This window comes from Heteronotia binoei, chromosome 1 (assembly GCF_032191835.1).
Source record: "Heteronotia binoei isolate CCM8104 ecotype False Entrance Well chromosome 1, APGP_CSIRO_Hbin_v1, whole genome shotgun sequence".
Classification (NCBI taxonomy): Eukaryota; Metazoa; Chordata; class Lepidosauria; order Squamata; family Gekkonidae; genus Heteronotia; species Heteronotia binoei.
The window spans coordinates 182,604,860-182,624,084 of record NC_083223.1 but is presented as its reverse complement, the minus strand read 5'-3'; the positions used below and the strand labels follow the sequence as shown (position 1 = coordinate 182,624,084).

General features: G+C 40.6%; 1 protein-coding gene across 1 annotated transcript in view; it reads left to right on the top strand.

Moving 5' to 3' along the window:
- Nucleotides 1–19,225, top strand: part of KIF6 (kinesin family member 6) — a 410,723-nt gene that overhangs the window by 119,409 nt on the left and 272,089 nt on the right. Inside the window, exon 11 of the mRNA XM_060245036.1 lies at nt 14,353–14,458. Coding sequence (XP_060101019.1) covers nt 14,353–14,458 — 106 coding nt within the window. The remainder of the gene's footprint in view (nt 1–14,352; nt 14,459–19,225) is intronic.

Sequence of the window (19,225 nt, the reverse complement as noted above, 5' to 3'; positions counted from 1 at the left end):
CTTTGCTGTAAAATTTTGGGAAAGATCATAGCAAAGCCTGGATGACTGCTGTGTGGGTGGGAAAGTTAGATTTTCCTCATCCCATGCACATGACAGCTATTTTCCCTGTCTCCGTGATGGCCATTCCCACCCTGCCATTGAGGTGTGTGTTAAATTTGTAAATTAATATAGTTAATTAAATTAATATAGTTAAGTAAATTATTAATATAAATTAAATTAAATTAATATAAATTAAATTAATATAGTTAAGTAAATTATAGTTAAGCAATATAGTTAAGTAAATGAATATAGTTAATATAGCCGCCCTGAGCCACTTGTGGGAAGGGTGGGATATAAATTCTAAATAAATAAATAAAGTATAATGCTATAACAATCTATACATAAAATATTCTGAATCCCCAGCTTTCTTTTATATAGCCCCTTACATTACAGAGATATTCCACAGTGCAAGGAGGACTTACTTTTTAAGAGATGAAAGCTGGAAATTGAGAGAACCTGAAAACCTCCTGGTGGTGAGGAGAGGGACTGGCTGGTGAGGGAAAATGCAGGGAAACCTATTAAGTGAAAACCCCATTGCCACTGTACTGAATCAGTAGCTGCACCCACAATGGGGAAGGCACACAAAGTTGTCCCTGTGTGGAAAGTACCAACCAATACATTGGATTAAAGGCAGTAGTGCTATAGGATATTAGCATCCGTTATAGTACACCTGTTTACAATTGTCATTGAATGCTGTGTTGATCTGAAAATAGGAGTAGGCACAATTGTTGGTAGAGCCAGGGCCTTCCTCCAGATTAAAAAAAAGTATGTTCATAGCCAAAACTGAGAATACACAGATTACATATTGAAGTTGTTAACCTGTAATAGTCCTTTGAATGAGGTATCTGCATACTCCTCACTCATATCTCTTGCCTCCTCTTTTGTAGCAGAGATCATGGCAGATTTGTAAAGTTTGTATTTGAATAATCTTAAGTAAAAGTAAATAGTAGCAGACACAATTAGTTGTTAATTTGATGTGAAGAAACTTAAAAGAAATTGGTAAAGGCAAATATACAGACTAACTGGAGGTATTAAAATGAGGATCCCCAACTTCGCTGAGCATGTGAATTCTAAATTTTGAGAAAGAATAATGGGTTCTGCCACAAGATGGTTACTGTGGTAGATGGAGCTAGTTACAAAAAAGGTTGCTTTGGAAGTTGAGGCCAGTCACAAAGCTGATAGCATTGTTGGCAGGATCAGCCCTTTGAAGGGCTGGCCCTGCCACTAGGCAGACTAGGCAATTGCCTAGGGTGCTGACTTTCTGGGGTGTCGAATTGGGTGCTCTCCAGATGACTCAGTGATGTTATCAGTGCAGGGGTGTGCGTGTTTGTGTGCCAGAAGTTAGCCTTGCCTAAAGTGCTGGACAGTCTAGGGCTGGCCCAGGCCCTTTGCTTTGAATAATGATGCTGTTTGGATTCAGTTTTCAAAGAATGTATAGGGTTTTTTTTCTGGATGGCCAACAGGAACAGATTGCCAGGCCCAGCGATAAAAGTAAGTCTGTGTCTGTGGACAAATGAAGACCAGACAGCTGTGATATACCTGCAGGGATGAGCTGTCTGTATTGCAACTCAGTCAGCTAACAGGGAAACTTACTGGGTTTTTATGTTTTTTTTCTTTGTTTTTCTGTCCCATTGAAATTCTTTTGGATTTTATCTCCAGAACTCAAGAAGTAAGCAATGCATGCTGGCAAATGCTGCATTGCCTACAGGCATGCTTTAGAACCATGCTTTAACCTTAAAATGAGTCTTTGTTTTCACACCACATGTTTAAATAAGAACTTATTTGACTTTGCATTGTTATGCAAACGTAAAATGCATTTTGGTGAGAATGATGATTTGTATTTCAAATGCATATCCTCCTTATTTTAACAATTTATGTTTAAACAATTTATGGTAAATAAGTTGAGTGACAGATTCAAGTGGGTAGCTTTGTTGGTCTGAAGCAGCAGAACAAAGTTTGAGTCCAGAGGCACCTTTAAGACCAACAAAGTTTTATTCCAAGGTATAAGCTTTATTGTGCACGCACACTTTTTCAGATACAATGAAATGGAAATTACCAGTCCATACGTATAGATAGAGGGTGAGAGCAGTAAATTAGTGTACAGCAAAATGAAGATGTTTAACATATTCAAAGACCAAAGCCAGGGGGAGGGGGAGTTGAGAGAGAAAGTCTCAGATGTCTTCTAAGGGTCAATGTGAAAAAAGTCCTTAATTTCCCCCTCCCTTTAATTAATGCTTAATGTTTCAAACCTTTATTCTTCACTTGTATGCTCCTCTAAATAGCTGTAGTTTATTTATAGCCTGTTTAATTTGTGCTTATCCAAAGTGGACACAGTAGACTTAACCAGTACAACATTTAAGGCAACATTTTCTCCTGTGGGTTGCATACAATGATGTTATTCATGAAACCTCAAATGGCATTTGCTTAAGTTGCAAATACATTACATTTTTGTCTAGACTGAGAAGGTAAATTAAATTTAGACCTAAAGATATTTAGAACATGATCCAAGAGATCAGGGTCTTGTTAGGAGCTGATATATGTAAACTGTCAACAGGTCTAGGAGACAAGCTGTTGCTGGGAATTTAATGCTGTGGCAGAAAGCAAAACCTGATGTGGAAAACCAGCAAGAATGAGGCAGAAGTTGAGATCAGGTAGTCGAAGCCAGGAGAAATAGAAATAAATCTAGCAGGAGGAGCTGGATCAGGAGAGCCCAGATCCCCTGTCCACAGAAAAGGCACATAACTATTATTTTGTTTATGAAACTATTTTCAGTGGAGTTGTGTTATGAAAGTAATTTTAAAAATTTTTATCTCAGTTTTCTCTCAACATTGGCTTCTTGGGAGGTTCACAGGAATAAAATAAAAGTTATTTGAATAACATGATTTTTTTTGTGTAAATGTTCATTGTGGAGGTCACAATTGAAATGTATTGATTCATGACAGAAGGTTTCCATATTGCTTTCTGTCTTCTGCCTGTCAGTGGAAGGTGGGGCTGTTAGCTAGATCTGAGTCTATATACGGTGGTATGACGTCTTGCTGCTTCCTGCCTTCCTCTGATTACTTCATCTATGACAATTGTAAACTAGATGGGTAGATGCTCTCATGTGGAGCAAGATGGAGTATATTTAGGTATTGCCTCTGATGGCTATTAAATTTTGATCTAATAATATATGACATTTTTATTAAAATGCAGCGGATGACATTGGCTTGGAAGAAAAGTTTTTCTGCCTATAGAAGGGTACTTCTGCTGGTGGAAGGATATCTGCATGTTTTTTGTTGAGTTCCTCTCCTCTCACAGACTGCCACACCATATCCAGAGTGTAAAATGTAATGTGCTTCCTACTAGTCTCCACATGATCTCTGGAAGCATTTGGGAAGCCTTAGCTGGCTGTGTGGGAGCAAGGAGACAGGAAACTAAAACTAAAGTATTAGTTGTGAAAACAAAGACCCTGGATCCAGGTCTATATGCTATTGTCTACCCTAAAAAAAACCAATTTAATTTAGGAAAATGTTTATAAGACGCACTAAAACCATAAATATAGTGAATGGATGATAATCGGTATCTATTAAATATACTTAGGTTTATAAAATCATAGAATCATAGAGCTGGAAGGGACCCTAGTCCAACCCCCTGCATAATGCAAGAAATTCACAAATACTTCTCCGTAAGTTCACAGGAACAGCATTGCTGTCAGATGGCCATCTAGCCTTTGTTTAAAAACCTCCAAGGAAGGACAGCCCACTACCTCCTGAGGAAGCCTGTTCCACTGAGGAACTGCTCTGTCAGAAAGTTCTTCCTAATGTTGAGCTGGAAACTCTTTTGATTTAATTTCAACCCATTGGTTCTGGTCCTACCTTCTGGGGCAACAGAAAACAATTCCGCACCATCCTCTATATGACAGTCCTTCATTTCATATATTACACAGGTTTCATTTCATATATTACACAAAAGCAAACCCAAGTCAACAGAAACCTTCAACAACCTTTCCAGACTTGGAACTCAACCTTTCCAGACCTATTGAGGTCCTGGAAAAGGGGTAGCAAGAGTTACGATCCCATCAGCATCAAGACCAGCAGATCAAAACCACAAGCAAATGGATCAGAGCCATGGAAGAGCCCTTCCCACCACCAGCATGTGTACAAATAACATCAGAAGGAATGGCACCCTTGGTCTCTATGTATTTATTTATTATTATTTATTTATTTTATTGGATTTATATCCCACCCTCCCCTCCTTTCAAAAGACAGCTAAAATGGCAGCTCTGTAGAAGCTTGCAATCCAGCAGGAGATGCTCTACAGCCACCTGAGGGTTTGATCCATGGGTTGAAAAACACCACAATAAAATATCAGATTGCTGGTGAATGATTTTAATTATTTATTTATATTTTAACATACTGTGTCTCACTGCGACTCAAGGCAGATACAGACACCAGGATGGGACATCCAATAACCAGGATATGCAGCAGTTGTTGGAGTCCAGTATGTAAGTGATGATTTAAACTAGTCCAAATCACATCTCCTAATACCTACTTCTGTCTCTGAACACCTTGACAGGATAATATGGTCCAGTGTATAAAAGGCTGCAGTTTAATCCAATAGGAGCACAAAGAGTCATGACCTTTGTCTATATTTAGACAGAGGTTGTCAGATAAAGCTACCAAAGCTGCCTCTGACCCATAGCCCATAGCCAAGGGGAAAAGGGTCCAGAGCACATGAGTTACCTAAGACAACTTGGAGTTGGTCCTGTACTGCTCTCTCAATCACTTTGCCCAGAAAGGGCAGATTAGAGAATGGGTGATAATTGGCAATGTCATTTTTCTAAGAGAACAAACAAACATTTTTGCAATATATCAGAGAATGATCTGCTGGTCTTAGAATTAGTGAAACCTGGTGAAATGGTGAAATCTGTGTTGTTTTCTGTTCGGGTAACTGAAGTTAACTGGCTTTGGCCAGTAACTACTACATTGCCTAACCTACATTAAAGGATTGTTGTAAAATTTTTGAAAAAGGAAAATTCCCATGCCAGTTTCCTTAGCTCCTTGGGTGAATTATAGGGTGGAAAATACAACTGATAGATACAGTAGATAAACCTGGCATTTCCTTTAAAAAGACAGATACACATAATCAGCTAGATTAGTTTGAAAGAAAATTCAAGTTCTCCTGAGTCAAAACTCTAAACATTTATGTTGAAGAAATTTTGTTGTAGTTAATAGGCTCAATATATAACATAGCCTGAAAGAACAATGAGTTCAGTAGCACCTTTAAGACCAACAAAGTTTTATTCAGAAGGTAAGCTTTTGTATACATGCATACTTCATCAGACAATGAAATGGGGCACAGTGAGCAGAGCCACTTATAGCTGGTAGGCAGTGGTTTAGAATGCAAAGAGGTATAAAGTTAGAATCCAATGGCAAAAAACAGCCTGAAAGACACAAGCATATATGTAGGTAAATTATTGTCCCATAGCACACAGTAAAAAAAGTATTTCCACATTATAACATTTATGTGAACCACACACAAATGTGAAGAATGCCAGAACAATATTAGACTGGATATATTGTGTAATTATATTTTCCTATTGTAAGAAGGTGTAAATTTTTGAAAAAAATACGTACACAAAGCAATGGGTCAAAATAATGATGGGTTATGCCTCCCCCCTTTGTCTGATTTGTAAAATGGGATAGAGTATCCAAACATTGGCTCAACAAGCCTTTATTGTTTATATTGCTTTTCATAGTATTTCAAGCAAAATGAAAACCAAATGTTTTGATTCCTTTTAGAAAATGAATTTACATATACCACATAAATAAGAAATCCTGTAAACAAAATCGCTTGCAACTGCTTTGGAAAATAGCTTTGATTTGAATTTTGTTTAGTTATATTATGTGCAGCCCATTCCTAACCATATTTACTTGGAAGTAAGTCACACTAAGTTCAGTGGGATTTACTCTCAAGTGTGTTTAGGACTGCATCATTGGTAAGTTTTATGTACTACTTTTGTTCTTTATAAAATATTACAACGTTTTGTTCTCATTTATTTAAAAGAAAGGACTTAATTTGAAATGACAGTGACTGTAGAAGTGTTTCATAAAATGATTTCCAGATTTTGAATTACTGTCTTTGGATGAGATGATTAGCCTTCCTTAATATGAAGTTCATCTTTAAATGTTTACTTTAAACTAACATTCTTTGTTTAGTAAAAGATGCTGGCATCCTTGCAAATTTGAGAAAATGTAGATGAAATTGCAAGATGTATCCTCTCTAAGCAGGATACTACTGTATACTTAGAGGCTTCTGTATTATAGGGTTTTTAATGCAGGACTGAAATGGAATCCTCCTCCTTTTATATTTTATGAGGAACATGCCAGAAGTAAAAGGGAGAGGCCTTTTTGTTTGGACAATGTTGGTATAAGTTCTTCCACCAGATGAGCTCACTAGCAACTCAAGTTTGCCCAGAAAGTCAGGATTTCACATCAAAACTGCTATGTTCCTTAGCACCCACGCTTCTGGAGCCCATGCCAGTTGGAACTTTTTAAGGCACAGACTGGAAGTGCTGGCTTAGTACTTTAGTTTATTAATATCTTTACCTTACTACTATTATATTGTCAAATGGGAGAAATAGTCCTCTGAATCTCATCAGATAGGTAAGGTGGAACTGAAAAAATAATCAGGAAGGTACCGTACATCATTGGGAAGGCTGATTTAATGGTCTACTGTGTACAGATTTGCCCCAAATGCAACTTTCAGTATTCTGGAGTTTAGGTTTTGTGATAGCTTTAATGCTTTATTAGCCCTACGTTTTGAGAAAATGTAATATTTCTGAAGATATTTCAGTATATTACTTTGGTCCACAACATGTAAATAAAGTTTTTCTAAACAGTTCTCACTACAGTTGCAAAAAGCACAGTCATAAGGACTGAAAGGCAGTGAAAAAGCATTTGGTCTGGCTAATCTTTAGATAATTTTTGAGGAGCTATTTTATCTACTAGAATGGGAAGAATTGGCAGCTATGAATTATTATCACAATGTTTTGTATACTTGATTATTTTCATTATGTAAATGCAAGCAGCTTTATATTCCAGTGTATGGGAAGTAGGACTCATATGTGATATAAATAAGCATCTCTATAAAGATTAGCTGTATTTTCATGTCCCAAGATCAGCACCATTCAATTGCAGTCTTCATGAGAACCTGAATTGCCTATACTAATACTGAGACAGACTCAGTAGCATGTATAATCTATGTTGAGCAGTGGTTCCTTTGTATAAATGATAAGTGACTGGAAGAAGACTGGAATTGAAATATAATAATACCTGGGAGATATGTTGCTATCCCTTATCTTCATTAAAAGCTTGACAACATTTGCTGCAATCAACTAATGGGTGACCTTGTAGTCTTTGGCTTTATATTTGTGCAACTGAAGGGGGAATCTTGGAGAAGGTTCTTGTATTTGATGCTAATTGTTGGACTTATAATAGTAATGGACATTTAAAGAAACAGATATAGAAAAATTTTGACTATATATTATTTATTTGTAAACTGCAATACAGCAGAAGAAGAAGAAGAATCAAACCTGCTTCTCCCAGATAAGAGTCTGCACACTTAACCACTACACCAAACTGGCTCTCACTGTTAATTTCTACACAGTGTTGATTTGTGGTTTGCATTTTGTACAGTGTGGTTTTCTGTGTTTTGTTACATCTTTTCATACCTGGCAACAAATACAAGTCTCTCCATCAACTGGCTATAGTGTAGTATGGGCAGGGGTGGCCAATGGTAGCTCTCCAGATGTTTTTTGCCTACAACTCCCATCAGCCCCAGTGAATAATTCGTATGTTAATACAGCTTTGAAGAGCAGATGGTTTGCACTCTTCCATATTGACTGTTTCAGTGTCTCATTACTTTTGGGCTACCTTTGCACATAAGTCCATGGAATATACATTCAGATGACAATCATCTCTCTTTTCAGTTATGCTTTTTTCTTGGATATCTTCAGGAAAAGGTTGAACATTTGTTAGTCATGGACTGAAAACATGGAATCCAGCTTCATGGCTGAGATAGAACTGGATGAATTGTATATAGCTCCCAAGTCCTGAGATTTATTTATTTATTTCATTCATATCCCACCTTTCTCCCCAATAGGACCCAAAGCAGCTTACATTGTTCTCCTAGGAATATATTATTGCAACAAAATACTACAGTATGATTTAATTTTATCAAGTTTTTCCACATCAGTGCATAGTGGTTTATATTCAGACATTTGTTTGAAATGTTATTAAAACCAATATGAGCAATAGAGGAATGTGCATCTTGTATTAATCATATTTCAGTACTTGGGACATTATACTATTATCTCATGTGTCTAAAAATGCATCAGTCTCTGTTTAAGAACTATTTATACCACATAATAATTAGTATGTGTATAACTTTTAAAGGTCAATGCCTACTTACCATGCTCAGGGATGTAATTTATCATAACTTTGACTTAGATTATTGGTCTGAATTAATTATTTCCACGCCTCCTCCTCAGGGATATACATAAATACATTTGTGTTTTTGGACACATCTTCCATTCTCCTCCCCTAACTCTAGTCCCTTTGTTACTAATGGAATTCTGGTGGTAACTCTGCCATAGACTTTTCACTTGCTGGAACATCCTGAGCCATCAGTGGGAATTACTGACCTTACAAGGTCCAGTAGGATAAGAACTTGTAGAAATGTTTTTGAGTTAATCCCTGCCTTCCCCTGGCACAATTTTTCTGGCCACCATTATATCAAACATTATTGCATGCAAAAATATAAAATGTCTAATAAGTAGATGCTGTTTGGATTTATGCCTGTAAATTAAGCTGATATATGTTACAAACCTTTTTAAAGACTTACCTTCATTTCAAACTGAACTTCAAGAGAGCTTTTATTCAGTAGTATGACTGCTGTGGAAACCTTACAGTTGTAAAGGACAATTTTGTTGCTTAGTATTAAAAACAGATAACAACTTCCTTCAATTGTAAGCTTTTTTAAAATTGCTTTTTTATTGGGTGACAGCTTCTTAAGGACTCTATTAATAAATAATAAATCTGCAGTTTTCCTTATTATGTAGGTTGTTCTGGTTGTAACATTCCCTTCATTAATAGATTCATAATTTTCATCCTTGCTCTAAATACCAAAAGAGTTCTAAAATAATTAGTTAAATTACATCTATCATATTTAAATTTAACTAGGGGTATTTTATAGGGATGAGCACAAACCGGGTGACAAGCCCAAATCCAAACTGAACTTTGCCTGGTTTGAGGCTTTGAAATTGATTTCCTGTGGAAATTTTCTGAAGACGGAACATCTTGCAGAAGTAATAAAAATACCTTTTAAAAATTTGTGTGCATGTTTACTAGTGGCAGATAAGTAGGGGCTTAGACTTAAGAGTAGGTTGAGCCTGCGAAGAGTAGTGGTTGGAGTGGTGGACTGAGACTTGAATCCCAGTTCTGCCATGGAAGCTTGCTGTGTGATCTTTGACCAGTTCAAAGAGTTGGAAGAGCTCTTCAGGGTCATCTAGTCTAACCCCCTGCACATTGCAGAAAATTCACAACTACCTTACACACACACATACATCCCCAGTAACCCCTGCTCCATGCCCAGAAGATGGCAAAACCTCCAGGATCCCTTGCCGAAATGCCCTGGAGAAAAATTGCTGACTGACCCCAAAGTGTCAATCAGCATTTTCCTGGGCAGGTATGAAAGGGCCATGAGAACTCAGCACTGATGCAACCCTTCCTGCCCTCCTTCTCATGATCTGCCTAATTGACAATCAGTTAGACAATAGGAGAGAGCTGTCACTAGAGAATGAGCAAATGACAACCAACAGGTTTATCATCATAGATATAATAAAAGCTCAATGAGTTGGCTGAATTCTCAATTTTGATTGGAAGTTGTGGCAACCACAGGAATGGCCTTGCACTCTATCACCACTCCCCCTGTCATTAAGTAGCCTTGCTGTGACCTGTCTACTGCTGGTCCTGTCAGACTGGAACCCCATCAGAAGGCCACTGACCTCTGAGTGAGACAGTTCTCTGCTGAGAGGTTCTCTTGGAGCCTTTCTGATTACTACTGCCTCTGCTCAGGGCCTGTTGTAAGAAGTCTGGGAAAGTCCATCTACCCCCTCCACACACATACACACAAACAACACTGCTGCAAAGCAAACAGTAAACTGAGAGACATGTTCCTCAGCCCCCGCCTACTCAGGCCCAGGAATGTTAATAGTTTTACCTCAGAGACAGCCAACTCAACTCTGCATTATTAGGCTGCACCTTGCCAGAGGCTGAGCACACTTGGGCTCTGGGAGATAGCAGGAGAGGAGTGCAGCTGCAAGGGCGAGTGTTTGGCTTTCTAAACAGCTGGAAGAAGTTGCTGAGAGTCTGAGTTTGTGTGGTTTGTGTGGCTGCTGGGGAACTGCTGTTTGTTTTGAGTAGGCTATAGATGATTGTTGCTGATTGTAGGTGATTGTTGCTCATTGGGAGTGTCTGTGTTGCCTGGGGCAGACTGAGGCCCCACCCTCTTTGCATTATTAGGCTACACCTTGCCAGAGGTGTGAGCAAGAGCTGAAGGGCTATGGCCTGTGGCTCTTAGCCTGGGGGCTCTGTTAGAAGCCCGGAAAGGACCAGGAACCCGGATCCCTATTTTCCTTGTGTTCCCAATAAGGTAAGTAGACCTTCCAGAAGGAGAGTCACATAAACACAAAAGGATTTAAAGGGGGGACTGTATATTTAAAAAGTTATCATGAAGGTAGAATGCCAGCAGGGAGGTAAGGGCTTTCCAGTGTTTTGCACTGAGTGTCACATGTATGACTGTTTGCCCACAGGACAGAAGTCTTGGGTATGTGCATGATGCAAGGAGTCTTGGTCCTCAGGGAACGAGTTCGAACCCTTGAGGCCAAGGTGGCTGACCTGGAGAAGCAGAAACAGTCAGGCACTCAGAGAAGACTCTCGGGGATGTGTTAGATGAGCCCCACTCTGAACATGGCAGCCCCATTGCTGCGAGGGAGCATGAGGGTCAAGATGGAACAGGGCACCATGCTGAGGATAAGGAGAATGCGCCCTCAGAAGGGGCCTCTTCTTCAGTTGGTGATACCTGTTCCACGTGCAGGGCTGGAGAGACAGACACAAATTAGTGTAGGGAGGAAGGGTTTAAGTTTGTTAGGCACTGGGATGCTTTCTGGAACAAGCAGGAGCTGTACAAAAGAGACGGTCTCCACTTGTCCCCAGATGGAACCAGTCTGCTGGCGCTTAAAATCAAAAAAGGTGGCAGAGCAGTTTTTAAACTAAATCTTGGGGGAAAGCTGACAGGAGATGAAATGTCTCTGGTTCGGAAGGACTCATCTCAAAGAGATGAAGGGTTAGCTGTTACTTTTCTACCTGGCAATTGATTAGAGTTGTCCGCTGAGATGGTGACAAACAGTATAGACTGTCTGCCAAAGTCTCGAGGCAGCAGGAGGAAGGTTACAGGCCTAACTTGCCTGGGAAATTATAGATGTTTATATACAAATGCTAGAAGTATTCAAAGTAAAATTGGGGAGTTGGAATGTTTAGTGTTGGGGGAAACATAGACATTGTGGGAATTTCAGAAACTTTGAAGAATGAGGAGAATCAGTGGGACATGGTGATTCCTGAATATTAGTTATATTGGAAGGATAGGGAGGGAAGAGTTGAAGGTGGGGTGGCTCTGTATGTCAGAGAGGGTATACAGTCCAGTAAGACTGAGGTCAAAGAATTAGATTCCCTTCTAGAGATGCTTTGGGTTGAAATAGTGGGCCCAAAAGGAAATTTAACTATGGGAGTTTGTTATCGCCCACCAAATCAAAAGATAGAGGATGATTATAATATGATTGAGGGATTAAAGATAGTGGCTAAATGTAAAAACTGTATCGTAACAGGTGATTTTAACTACCCGCAGATTTATTGGTCAATATGTGTTCTGGTCAGGAGAAAGAGATTGAGTTTCTAGACACTCTCAATGACTGTGCTGTGGAACAGGTGGTCACAGAACCTCCCAGGGGTGGGGCAATCCTGGATTTGGTCCTGAGTAACACCCAAGACCTGGTGAGAGATGTAAAAGTTATTGCACCGCTTGGGAGCAGTGACCATAATGTTATTGATTTCACCATTTGTATAAATAGGGAGTTGCCCCAAAAGACCAACACAACCACTTTTAACTTTAAAAGGGGTAAATTCTCTGATATGAGGAGGAGGAGAAATTGAAAGGAAAGGTAAATAGAGCCAAAACCCTTGGAGAAACTTGGAGGCTATTTAAAACTACAATCCTGGAAGCTCAGATAAAATATATACCACAAGTTAGGAAGGCACAAACAGGTAAAAGAAAAAGCCTGCCTGGTTAACAAAGTAATGGAAGCTGTAAAAGGTTCCTTTAAGCAGTGGAAAGCTAGTCCAAGTGAGATTAATAAAAGGGAACACAGGCTGTGACAAATCAAATGCAAGACTCTGATCAGGCAGGCAAGAAGGAACTATGAGGGGCATATTGCAAAAAACATAAAGACGAAAACTAAACATTTCAAATATATTAGAAGCAGGAAACCAGTCAGGGAGGCAGTGGTGCCCTTGGATGACCAAGGAATAAAAGGATTACTGAAGGAGGATAGGGAAATGGCTGAGAAGCTGAATGCATTTTTTGCCTTTGTCTTCACTGTGGAAGATAAGTGTTTGCCCACTCAACCGCTAATTTTGGAAGGGGTGTTGAAGGACCTGAATCAGATTGAGGTGATGAGAGAGGATGTCCTACAACTGATAGACAAATTAAAACCTAACAAGTCACCAGGCCCAGATGGCATACATCCAAGAGTTCTGAAAAAACACAAAGGTGTTGTGGATCTCCTCCAAAAATATGTAATCTTTCATTGAGATCTGCCTCCGTTCCTGAGGACTGGAAGGTAGCAAATGTCACCCCCATCTTTAAAAAGGGTTCCAGAGGAGATTCAGGAAATTACAGACAAGTCAGTCTGACTTCAATACTGGGAAAGTTGATAGAAACCATCATCAAAGAGAGAATGAGTGGGCACACTGATGAACACAAGTTATTGAGTTCTGTAAGGGAAAATCTTGTCTCACTAACCTGTTAAGAGTTCTTTGAAGGGGTGAACAAATATGTGGACAAAGGGGACCCAATAGATGTTTACCTTGACTTCCAGAAAGCTTTTGATAAAGTTCCTCATCAAAAACTGGCTAATTAATAGGAAGCAGAGAGTGAGTATAAATGGGCAATTTTCGCAGTGGAATATGGTAAGCAATGGGGTGTCGCAGGGCTCAGTACTGGGTCCCATGCTTTTTAACTTGTTCATTAATGATTTGGAGTTAGGAGTAAGCAGTGAGATGGCTAAGTTTGCGAATGACAATAAATTTTTCAGGGTGGTGCGATTATAACTCCAGCTTACCCCCTGCCACCACCATGCTTGTCAACCTTCCGTACACCTCCTACACCATGCCTAGACTCAGTCCTTCCACCAGGGGTGTAGGCTACCCTGCCGTGGCTCCACCCACTGCTCCTCCTCCACTGACACCTATCCTGGGGGCATGATGTCACTGAGTCACACGGGGGCACCCTATTCAGCGCCACCAGAAGGCCAGCACCCTAGGCAGTTGCCTAGCTTGCCTAGTGGCAGGGTCGACCTTGGGTTCAGCTCTGCTGGTTTTATTAGATCTGTCAATAACATTTGATACAGTTGACCATTTGGTCCTGGTCAGCCACCTGGCCTCACTGAGGGTATGTGATACTGCCTTGAATTGGTTTTCCTCATTCCTCCAGGGATGCTCTCAGAGGGTGGTGCTGTTGGGAACCAGGTCTCCTCCTTGTGTGGACTGACTGTGATGTTTGCAGGGTTTGGTCCTGTCCTGGAGTTTGATCAGGCCCTCTAGCAGAACTTATTAGGAAATTTGGCATTGGGTGCCATCAACGTTCTAATGACACCCAACTTTCTCCTGCTGGGTAAGCAGTCAGATGCAGCTCTGACTGTACCTCTAATATTTTTGAACTTCTGTTTTTTCCTATTGAAAAAGTGTCTTGTTTTTCTTGTTTGAGAGATTGTGCAAAAACTATAGACATTGTAAACAACCAGGAAAATTAAACAGTTTGCAGCTACTAACTATTGTTATTTACGATGATGATGCAAAAAAACCCCATATTGATATCAACTCTGTTGCACTGAAAAAATACATAAGGATGTACATGAACTTGAAATGTGGATTTCCAGTACATAAGATAAGGTAACCAATTCCCAATAAACATTTATTCACTGTTGTTATATTTATTTAGGGTTGATGAGAAGATTAAATATTTTTTGGAAGATACGGATCCTGAAAGTACATTGGATGTTGGCGCTGATATGCGGAAGATCAAATACTGTTTCTGCCATTTAAAGGTACACTTCATTTACTACTGTTTGCGTCAGGGTGGGGAGGGATTCCTAATTTGATAATAACATATTATGTATCCAGGGAAGAGGTGAATAGGAAATGCAGGGTCCATGTTAGAAGCCTATTAAATTAAATGGTTGGAACATCAAGTTTGTTGTATTGAAAGAAAATATTCTATATCTGGAAAATTTCTATATCTGGAAAGTGTCCCACAAATAGTATTATCTAGCTGCCAGAGGACATAGTGATGGGGATCCCTGCTGTATCTTTGGGCACAACTGCTGGACTTGGACCAGGGCTTCTGGAGCACCATGGAGTCTGAAGCCAGGAACCAGCGTGATGGCCATCTTCATGAAGAACTTCTGGAAGGGCCTGATTTGTGGCAAGGAAAGGTCCAGTGCTTTGGCTTGGAATATACTGTGGAGGTGGGGAATTACCAGTGCGTTTCTGCTGCTTGACTGCCTTTTGCACTTGTATTATAAAGCCCAATCAGAATTTTCCCCGTTAGTATGAATTCATTGAATTTTATTTATTTCACTGTTTGATTGATTGTTTGCTTAACTTCTGATACAGTACTCTGATTGATTTGTTTAGTCAAGTAATTAGATTGGAATTAATAATGGCATTAGATTAATTGGGCTAAATTATATTGATTGCTGGGTGGAGGAGGGTGCAAGGTTTATAATTGTTAGTGAATAGGAGGCTATATAGCTTAGTTAGGTTGTATTAATCAAATTTGATTAATTGATTGTAGTATGGATGTGAGGAATTATAGGGGGAAGGTTGGAGTGAAACATCTAGTAGATGAGGGAGACCTGCAAGGGGTTAGGGATCCCAGTAATTAGGGGACAAGGGAAGTATGGCAGTGGGAGAAGGTCTTGTAAAGGACAGAGATACGGGTATGCTTGGTCTCTATCCAAACTTCATCCCATCCAAAAATATGCTGCTAGTGGGGACAGGAAAATAAACTCTTTTCCAATTCTGGTGTTGTGCAATGTCAGGTCCATTAACAATAAGACCACCATGTTGCAAAGTTATTTTGCAGTGCATAAAGTGGACCTGACATGCGTGACAAAGACCTGGATGAGAGAGGGTGAGACAGACACCCTGAAAGAACTGTCTCAGCTGGTTTCTCAGTCCTTCACCAGTCCCAGAAAAAGAAAGGTGTGTGTGGGTGGCAGTCCTCATTTGGGAACCTTTCTCCTTCATGGCACTCCCTGTGCCAGAGATCCCCAGTATTGACTGTTTCAGCCTGGTATGTGATGCTGAGGAGAGTTTGGCTGTTTGGGTGGTATAGTGCACCAGCAGATACTCTGCCAAGCCTGCTGGAGGTGGTAGTGGGCTGGGCATTGGCGTTCCCGAGACTTTTATTATTGGGAGATTTTAATGACCGTGCTGATGCCTCATCTCAGGCTGTGGACCTGGTGTTTTCCATGGTAGCACTGGGACTCTTCCAACTTAAGAACATAAGAACATAAGAGAAGCCATGTTAGATCAGGCCAATGGCCCATCCAGTCCAACATTCTGTGTCACACAGCGGCCAAATATATATATATATATATATATATATATATATATATATATATATATATACACACACACACACATACACACTGTGGCTAATAGCCACTGATGGACCTCTGCTCCATATTTTTATCTAACCCCCTCTTGAAGGTGGCCATGCTTGTGGACGCCACCACCTCCTGTGGCAGTGAATTCCACATGTTAATCACCCTTTGGGTGAAGAAGTACTTCCTTTTATCCGTTTTAACCTGTCTGCTCAGCAATTTCATCGAATGCCCACGAGTTCTCGTATTGTGAGAAAGGGAGAAAAGTACTTCTTTCTCTACTTTCTCCATCCCATGCATTATCTTGTAAACCTCTATCATGTCACCCCTCAGTCGACGTTTCTCCAAGCTAAAGAGCCCTAAGCGTTTCAACCTTTCTTCATAGGGAAGGTGTTCCAGCCCTTTAATCATTCTAGTTGCCCTTTTCTGAACTTTCTCCAATGCTATAATATCCTTTTTGAGGTGCGGCGACCAGAACTGCACACAGTACTCCAAATGAGACCGCACCATCGATTTATACAGGGGCATTATGATACTGGCTGATTTGTTTTCAATTCCCTTCCTAACTTGTATCTGCTCCCACACATCAAGCAGGTCATACACTGGATCTGATCTTTGCTATGGGGTTAGATGTGAGTAGATGTAGAAAGAGCCCAACAGGAACTCATCTGCATATCTGGCTACAGCCCTTGACACCAAGCCAGCTGAAATTGTGTTCCTGCTCAAAAAAAAAACCCTGGATGTGAGTCTGGTTGATATAGAGGAAATGCCATGGTTGGACCACTTTGTCTTGAAGGCCCACCTAAGTATCCCAAACCCTCCCTGTTTAGGCAATGAGCTCATTTATGCCTGCCCACATAGACTTATAGACTGAATAGGGTTCCAGATTGCTTTGCAGGATTTGATTCCCCATGGTGGTTCCTTAGATGAGCTGGTAGAGAACTGGTATAGCTAGCTCTCTGAAGCCATCAATGAAATCACCCCCAATGCCTTCTTTGCTCCCATGCCAAAATAGCCCCTTGGTATACCGAGGAGCTAAGGAGAATGAAATGGGAGCTTAGATGATTAGAGCAAGCTTGGTGATCCATACAATGGTCCAGACTGGATTACTGTAAGTCGCACTACATAGGGCTTCTCTTGAGGCTGATCCAGAAAATGCAACTGGTCTAGAATGTAGCTACAAGGGTGTTGGCAGGAAGACCCTTTAGAGCACATATCCAACCAATGCTTTATCAGCAGCACTGGCTCCAGATTGAGGACCCGATCAAGTTCCAAGTTCTGATCCTGACCTTCAAAGCCCTTAATGGTTAGGGACCAGCATACCTTCAGGACTGCATGTCCTGGTATGTCTCCCGTAAAACATTATATTCAAGTGACCAAAATCTGCTGATGGTCCTTGGACCAAAGAGCATCGAGTTATCTCCAATTAGGGCCAGGGTCTTTTTGGTCCTGGCCCCAGCCTTGTAGGACAGTCTTCGAAGAGAGATCAGGGCTGTGAGGGATCTGGGACACGTCTATAGGGCCTACAAAACAAAGCTTTTCCACCAGGCCTCTATCTGAAAGGCAATAGCTAGTTTCTGGCCTTCCCCTTTCCCCCCAGTTTCTCCCTTCTTCCCTTCTCAGATGTTTACTTACTGCCACACTGTATGACTTTACACCATTTTGAATTTTATAGAAGTTGTTTTATTTATTTTATTGTATTTATGACTGATTAATTGTATGTTTGTATATATTTGTATATTAAATTGTATTTAACTTCTATACGTACCCCCTTGCCCAGATTCTCCGGAGATTCGGGCTGGGTTGCCATCAGTATGCAGATGACACCCAGCTTTATCTATTGATGGGAGGCCAGTCCGGCTGTGCCCCGGAAAACCTGGACCTCGCTTTACAAGTCATAGTGAAATGGCTCAGGCAGAGTTGACTGAAATTGAGTCCAGCAAAGACGGAGGTTCTGTGCCTAAGACAAGGCTGTCTGGGAAGGGAGATCCCTTTACCAACCTTTGATGGGGCACCTTTAGTGCCAGCTTCTAGGGTCAAGAGCCTAGGAGTTCTCTTGGAGCCCTCATTAACTATGGAAGCCCAGGTGGCAGCCACGGCCAAATCTGCATTTTACCATTTTAGGCAGATAAGGCAGCTGGTCCCTAGAACGCAGCGACTTGGCAACAGTGATCCATGTGATGGTCACCTCAAGAATAGACTACTGTAACACCCTCTACATGGGGCTGCCCTTGACGCAAATTCAGAAGCTGCAACTGGTGCAAAACGCAGCAGCCAGGTTGCTAATGGAGCTACCTCTACAGGAGCGCATTCAGTCTGTGCTGGAATTGTTGCACTGGTTGCCTGTGGCGTTCTGGGTTCACTTCAAGGTGCTGGCCTATATGGCCTGGGACCTGCCTACCTCCAGGACCGCCTTTCCCCATATGAGCCTCAGAGAGCACTCTGATCAAGTTCACAAAGTTTCATGATCCCTGGGCCAAAAGAAGCTCGGCAGGCAACCACTAGAGCTAGAGCCTTTTTGATGGCAGCCTCTGCTCTATGGAACGCCCTCCCCGAAAACATCAGGGCCTTGTGAGACTTGCCACAATTCCACAGGGCCTGCAAGACAGAATTGTTTAGGCTGGCATTTAACATCTAATGGGGAGGTGATCACTATTCCATCATCGCATAGCATTGGTATTTGAACCCATCCCAATATAAATGTAGAACGCTAAACAACACCTAACATCATTATTACATGTAGCGCTCAATAAGAACTAATCATGCCATCTTGGACTTTAGGGAATGAAACTGAAACTGAAGGATTGTTTTAAACTGTATAAAATTGTATGAAATGTTTTTAATGACCTTATTGTAATTTTATTTTAGCACTGTTGTTTTAACTGCTGCTAGCCGCCCTGAGCCTGTCAGGGGAGGGTGGTATACAAATGTAAATAAATAAATGTAAACTGTATATTTATAGGCTGTTGTCATCTATTCTGAACAGGGCTTGGGGAGAGTGAGATACAAATTTAATAAATAAAAAATAAAATAAATGGCCACAGGCATATAGAGCTTTAACAGAGAATTTGACAGATTCATGGAGGATAGCTTTATCAGTAGCTACTAGACATGGTGACTAAAGGGGACCTCCAGGTTCAGAGGCAGTAAATCTCGGAATACCAATGTCAGGAGGCACCATCAAGGGAAAGACTCCACTTCTAT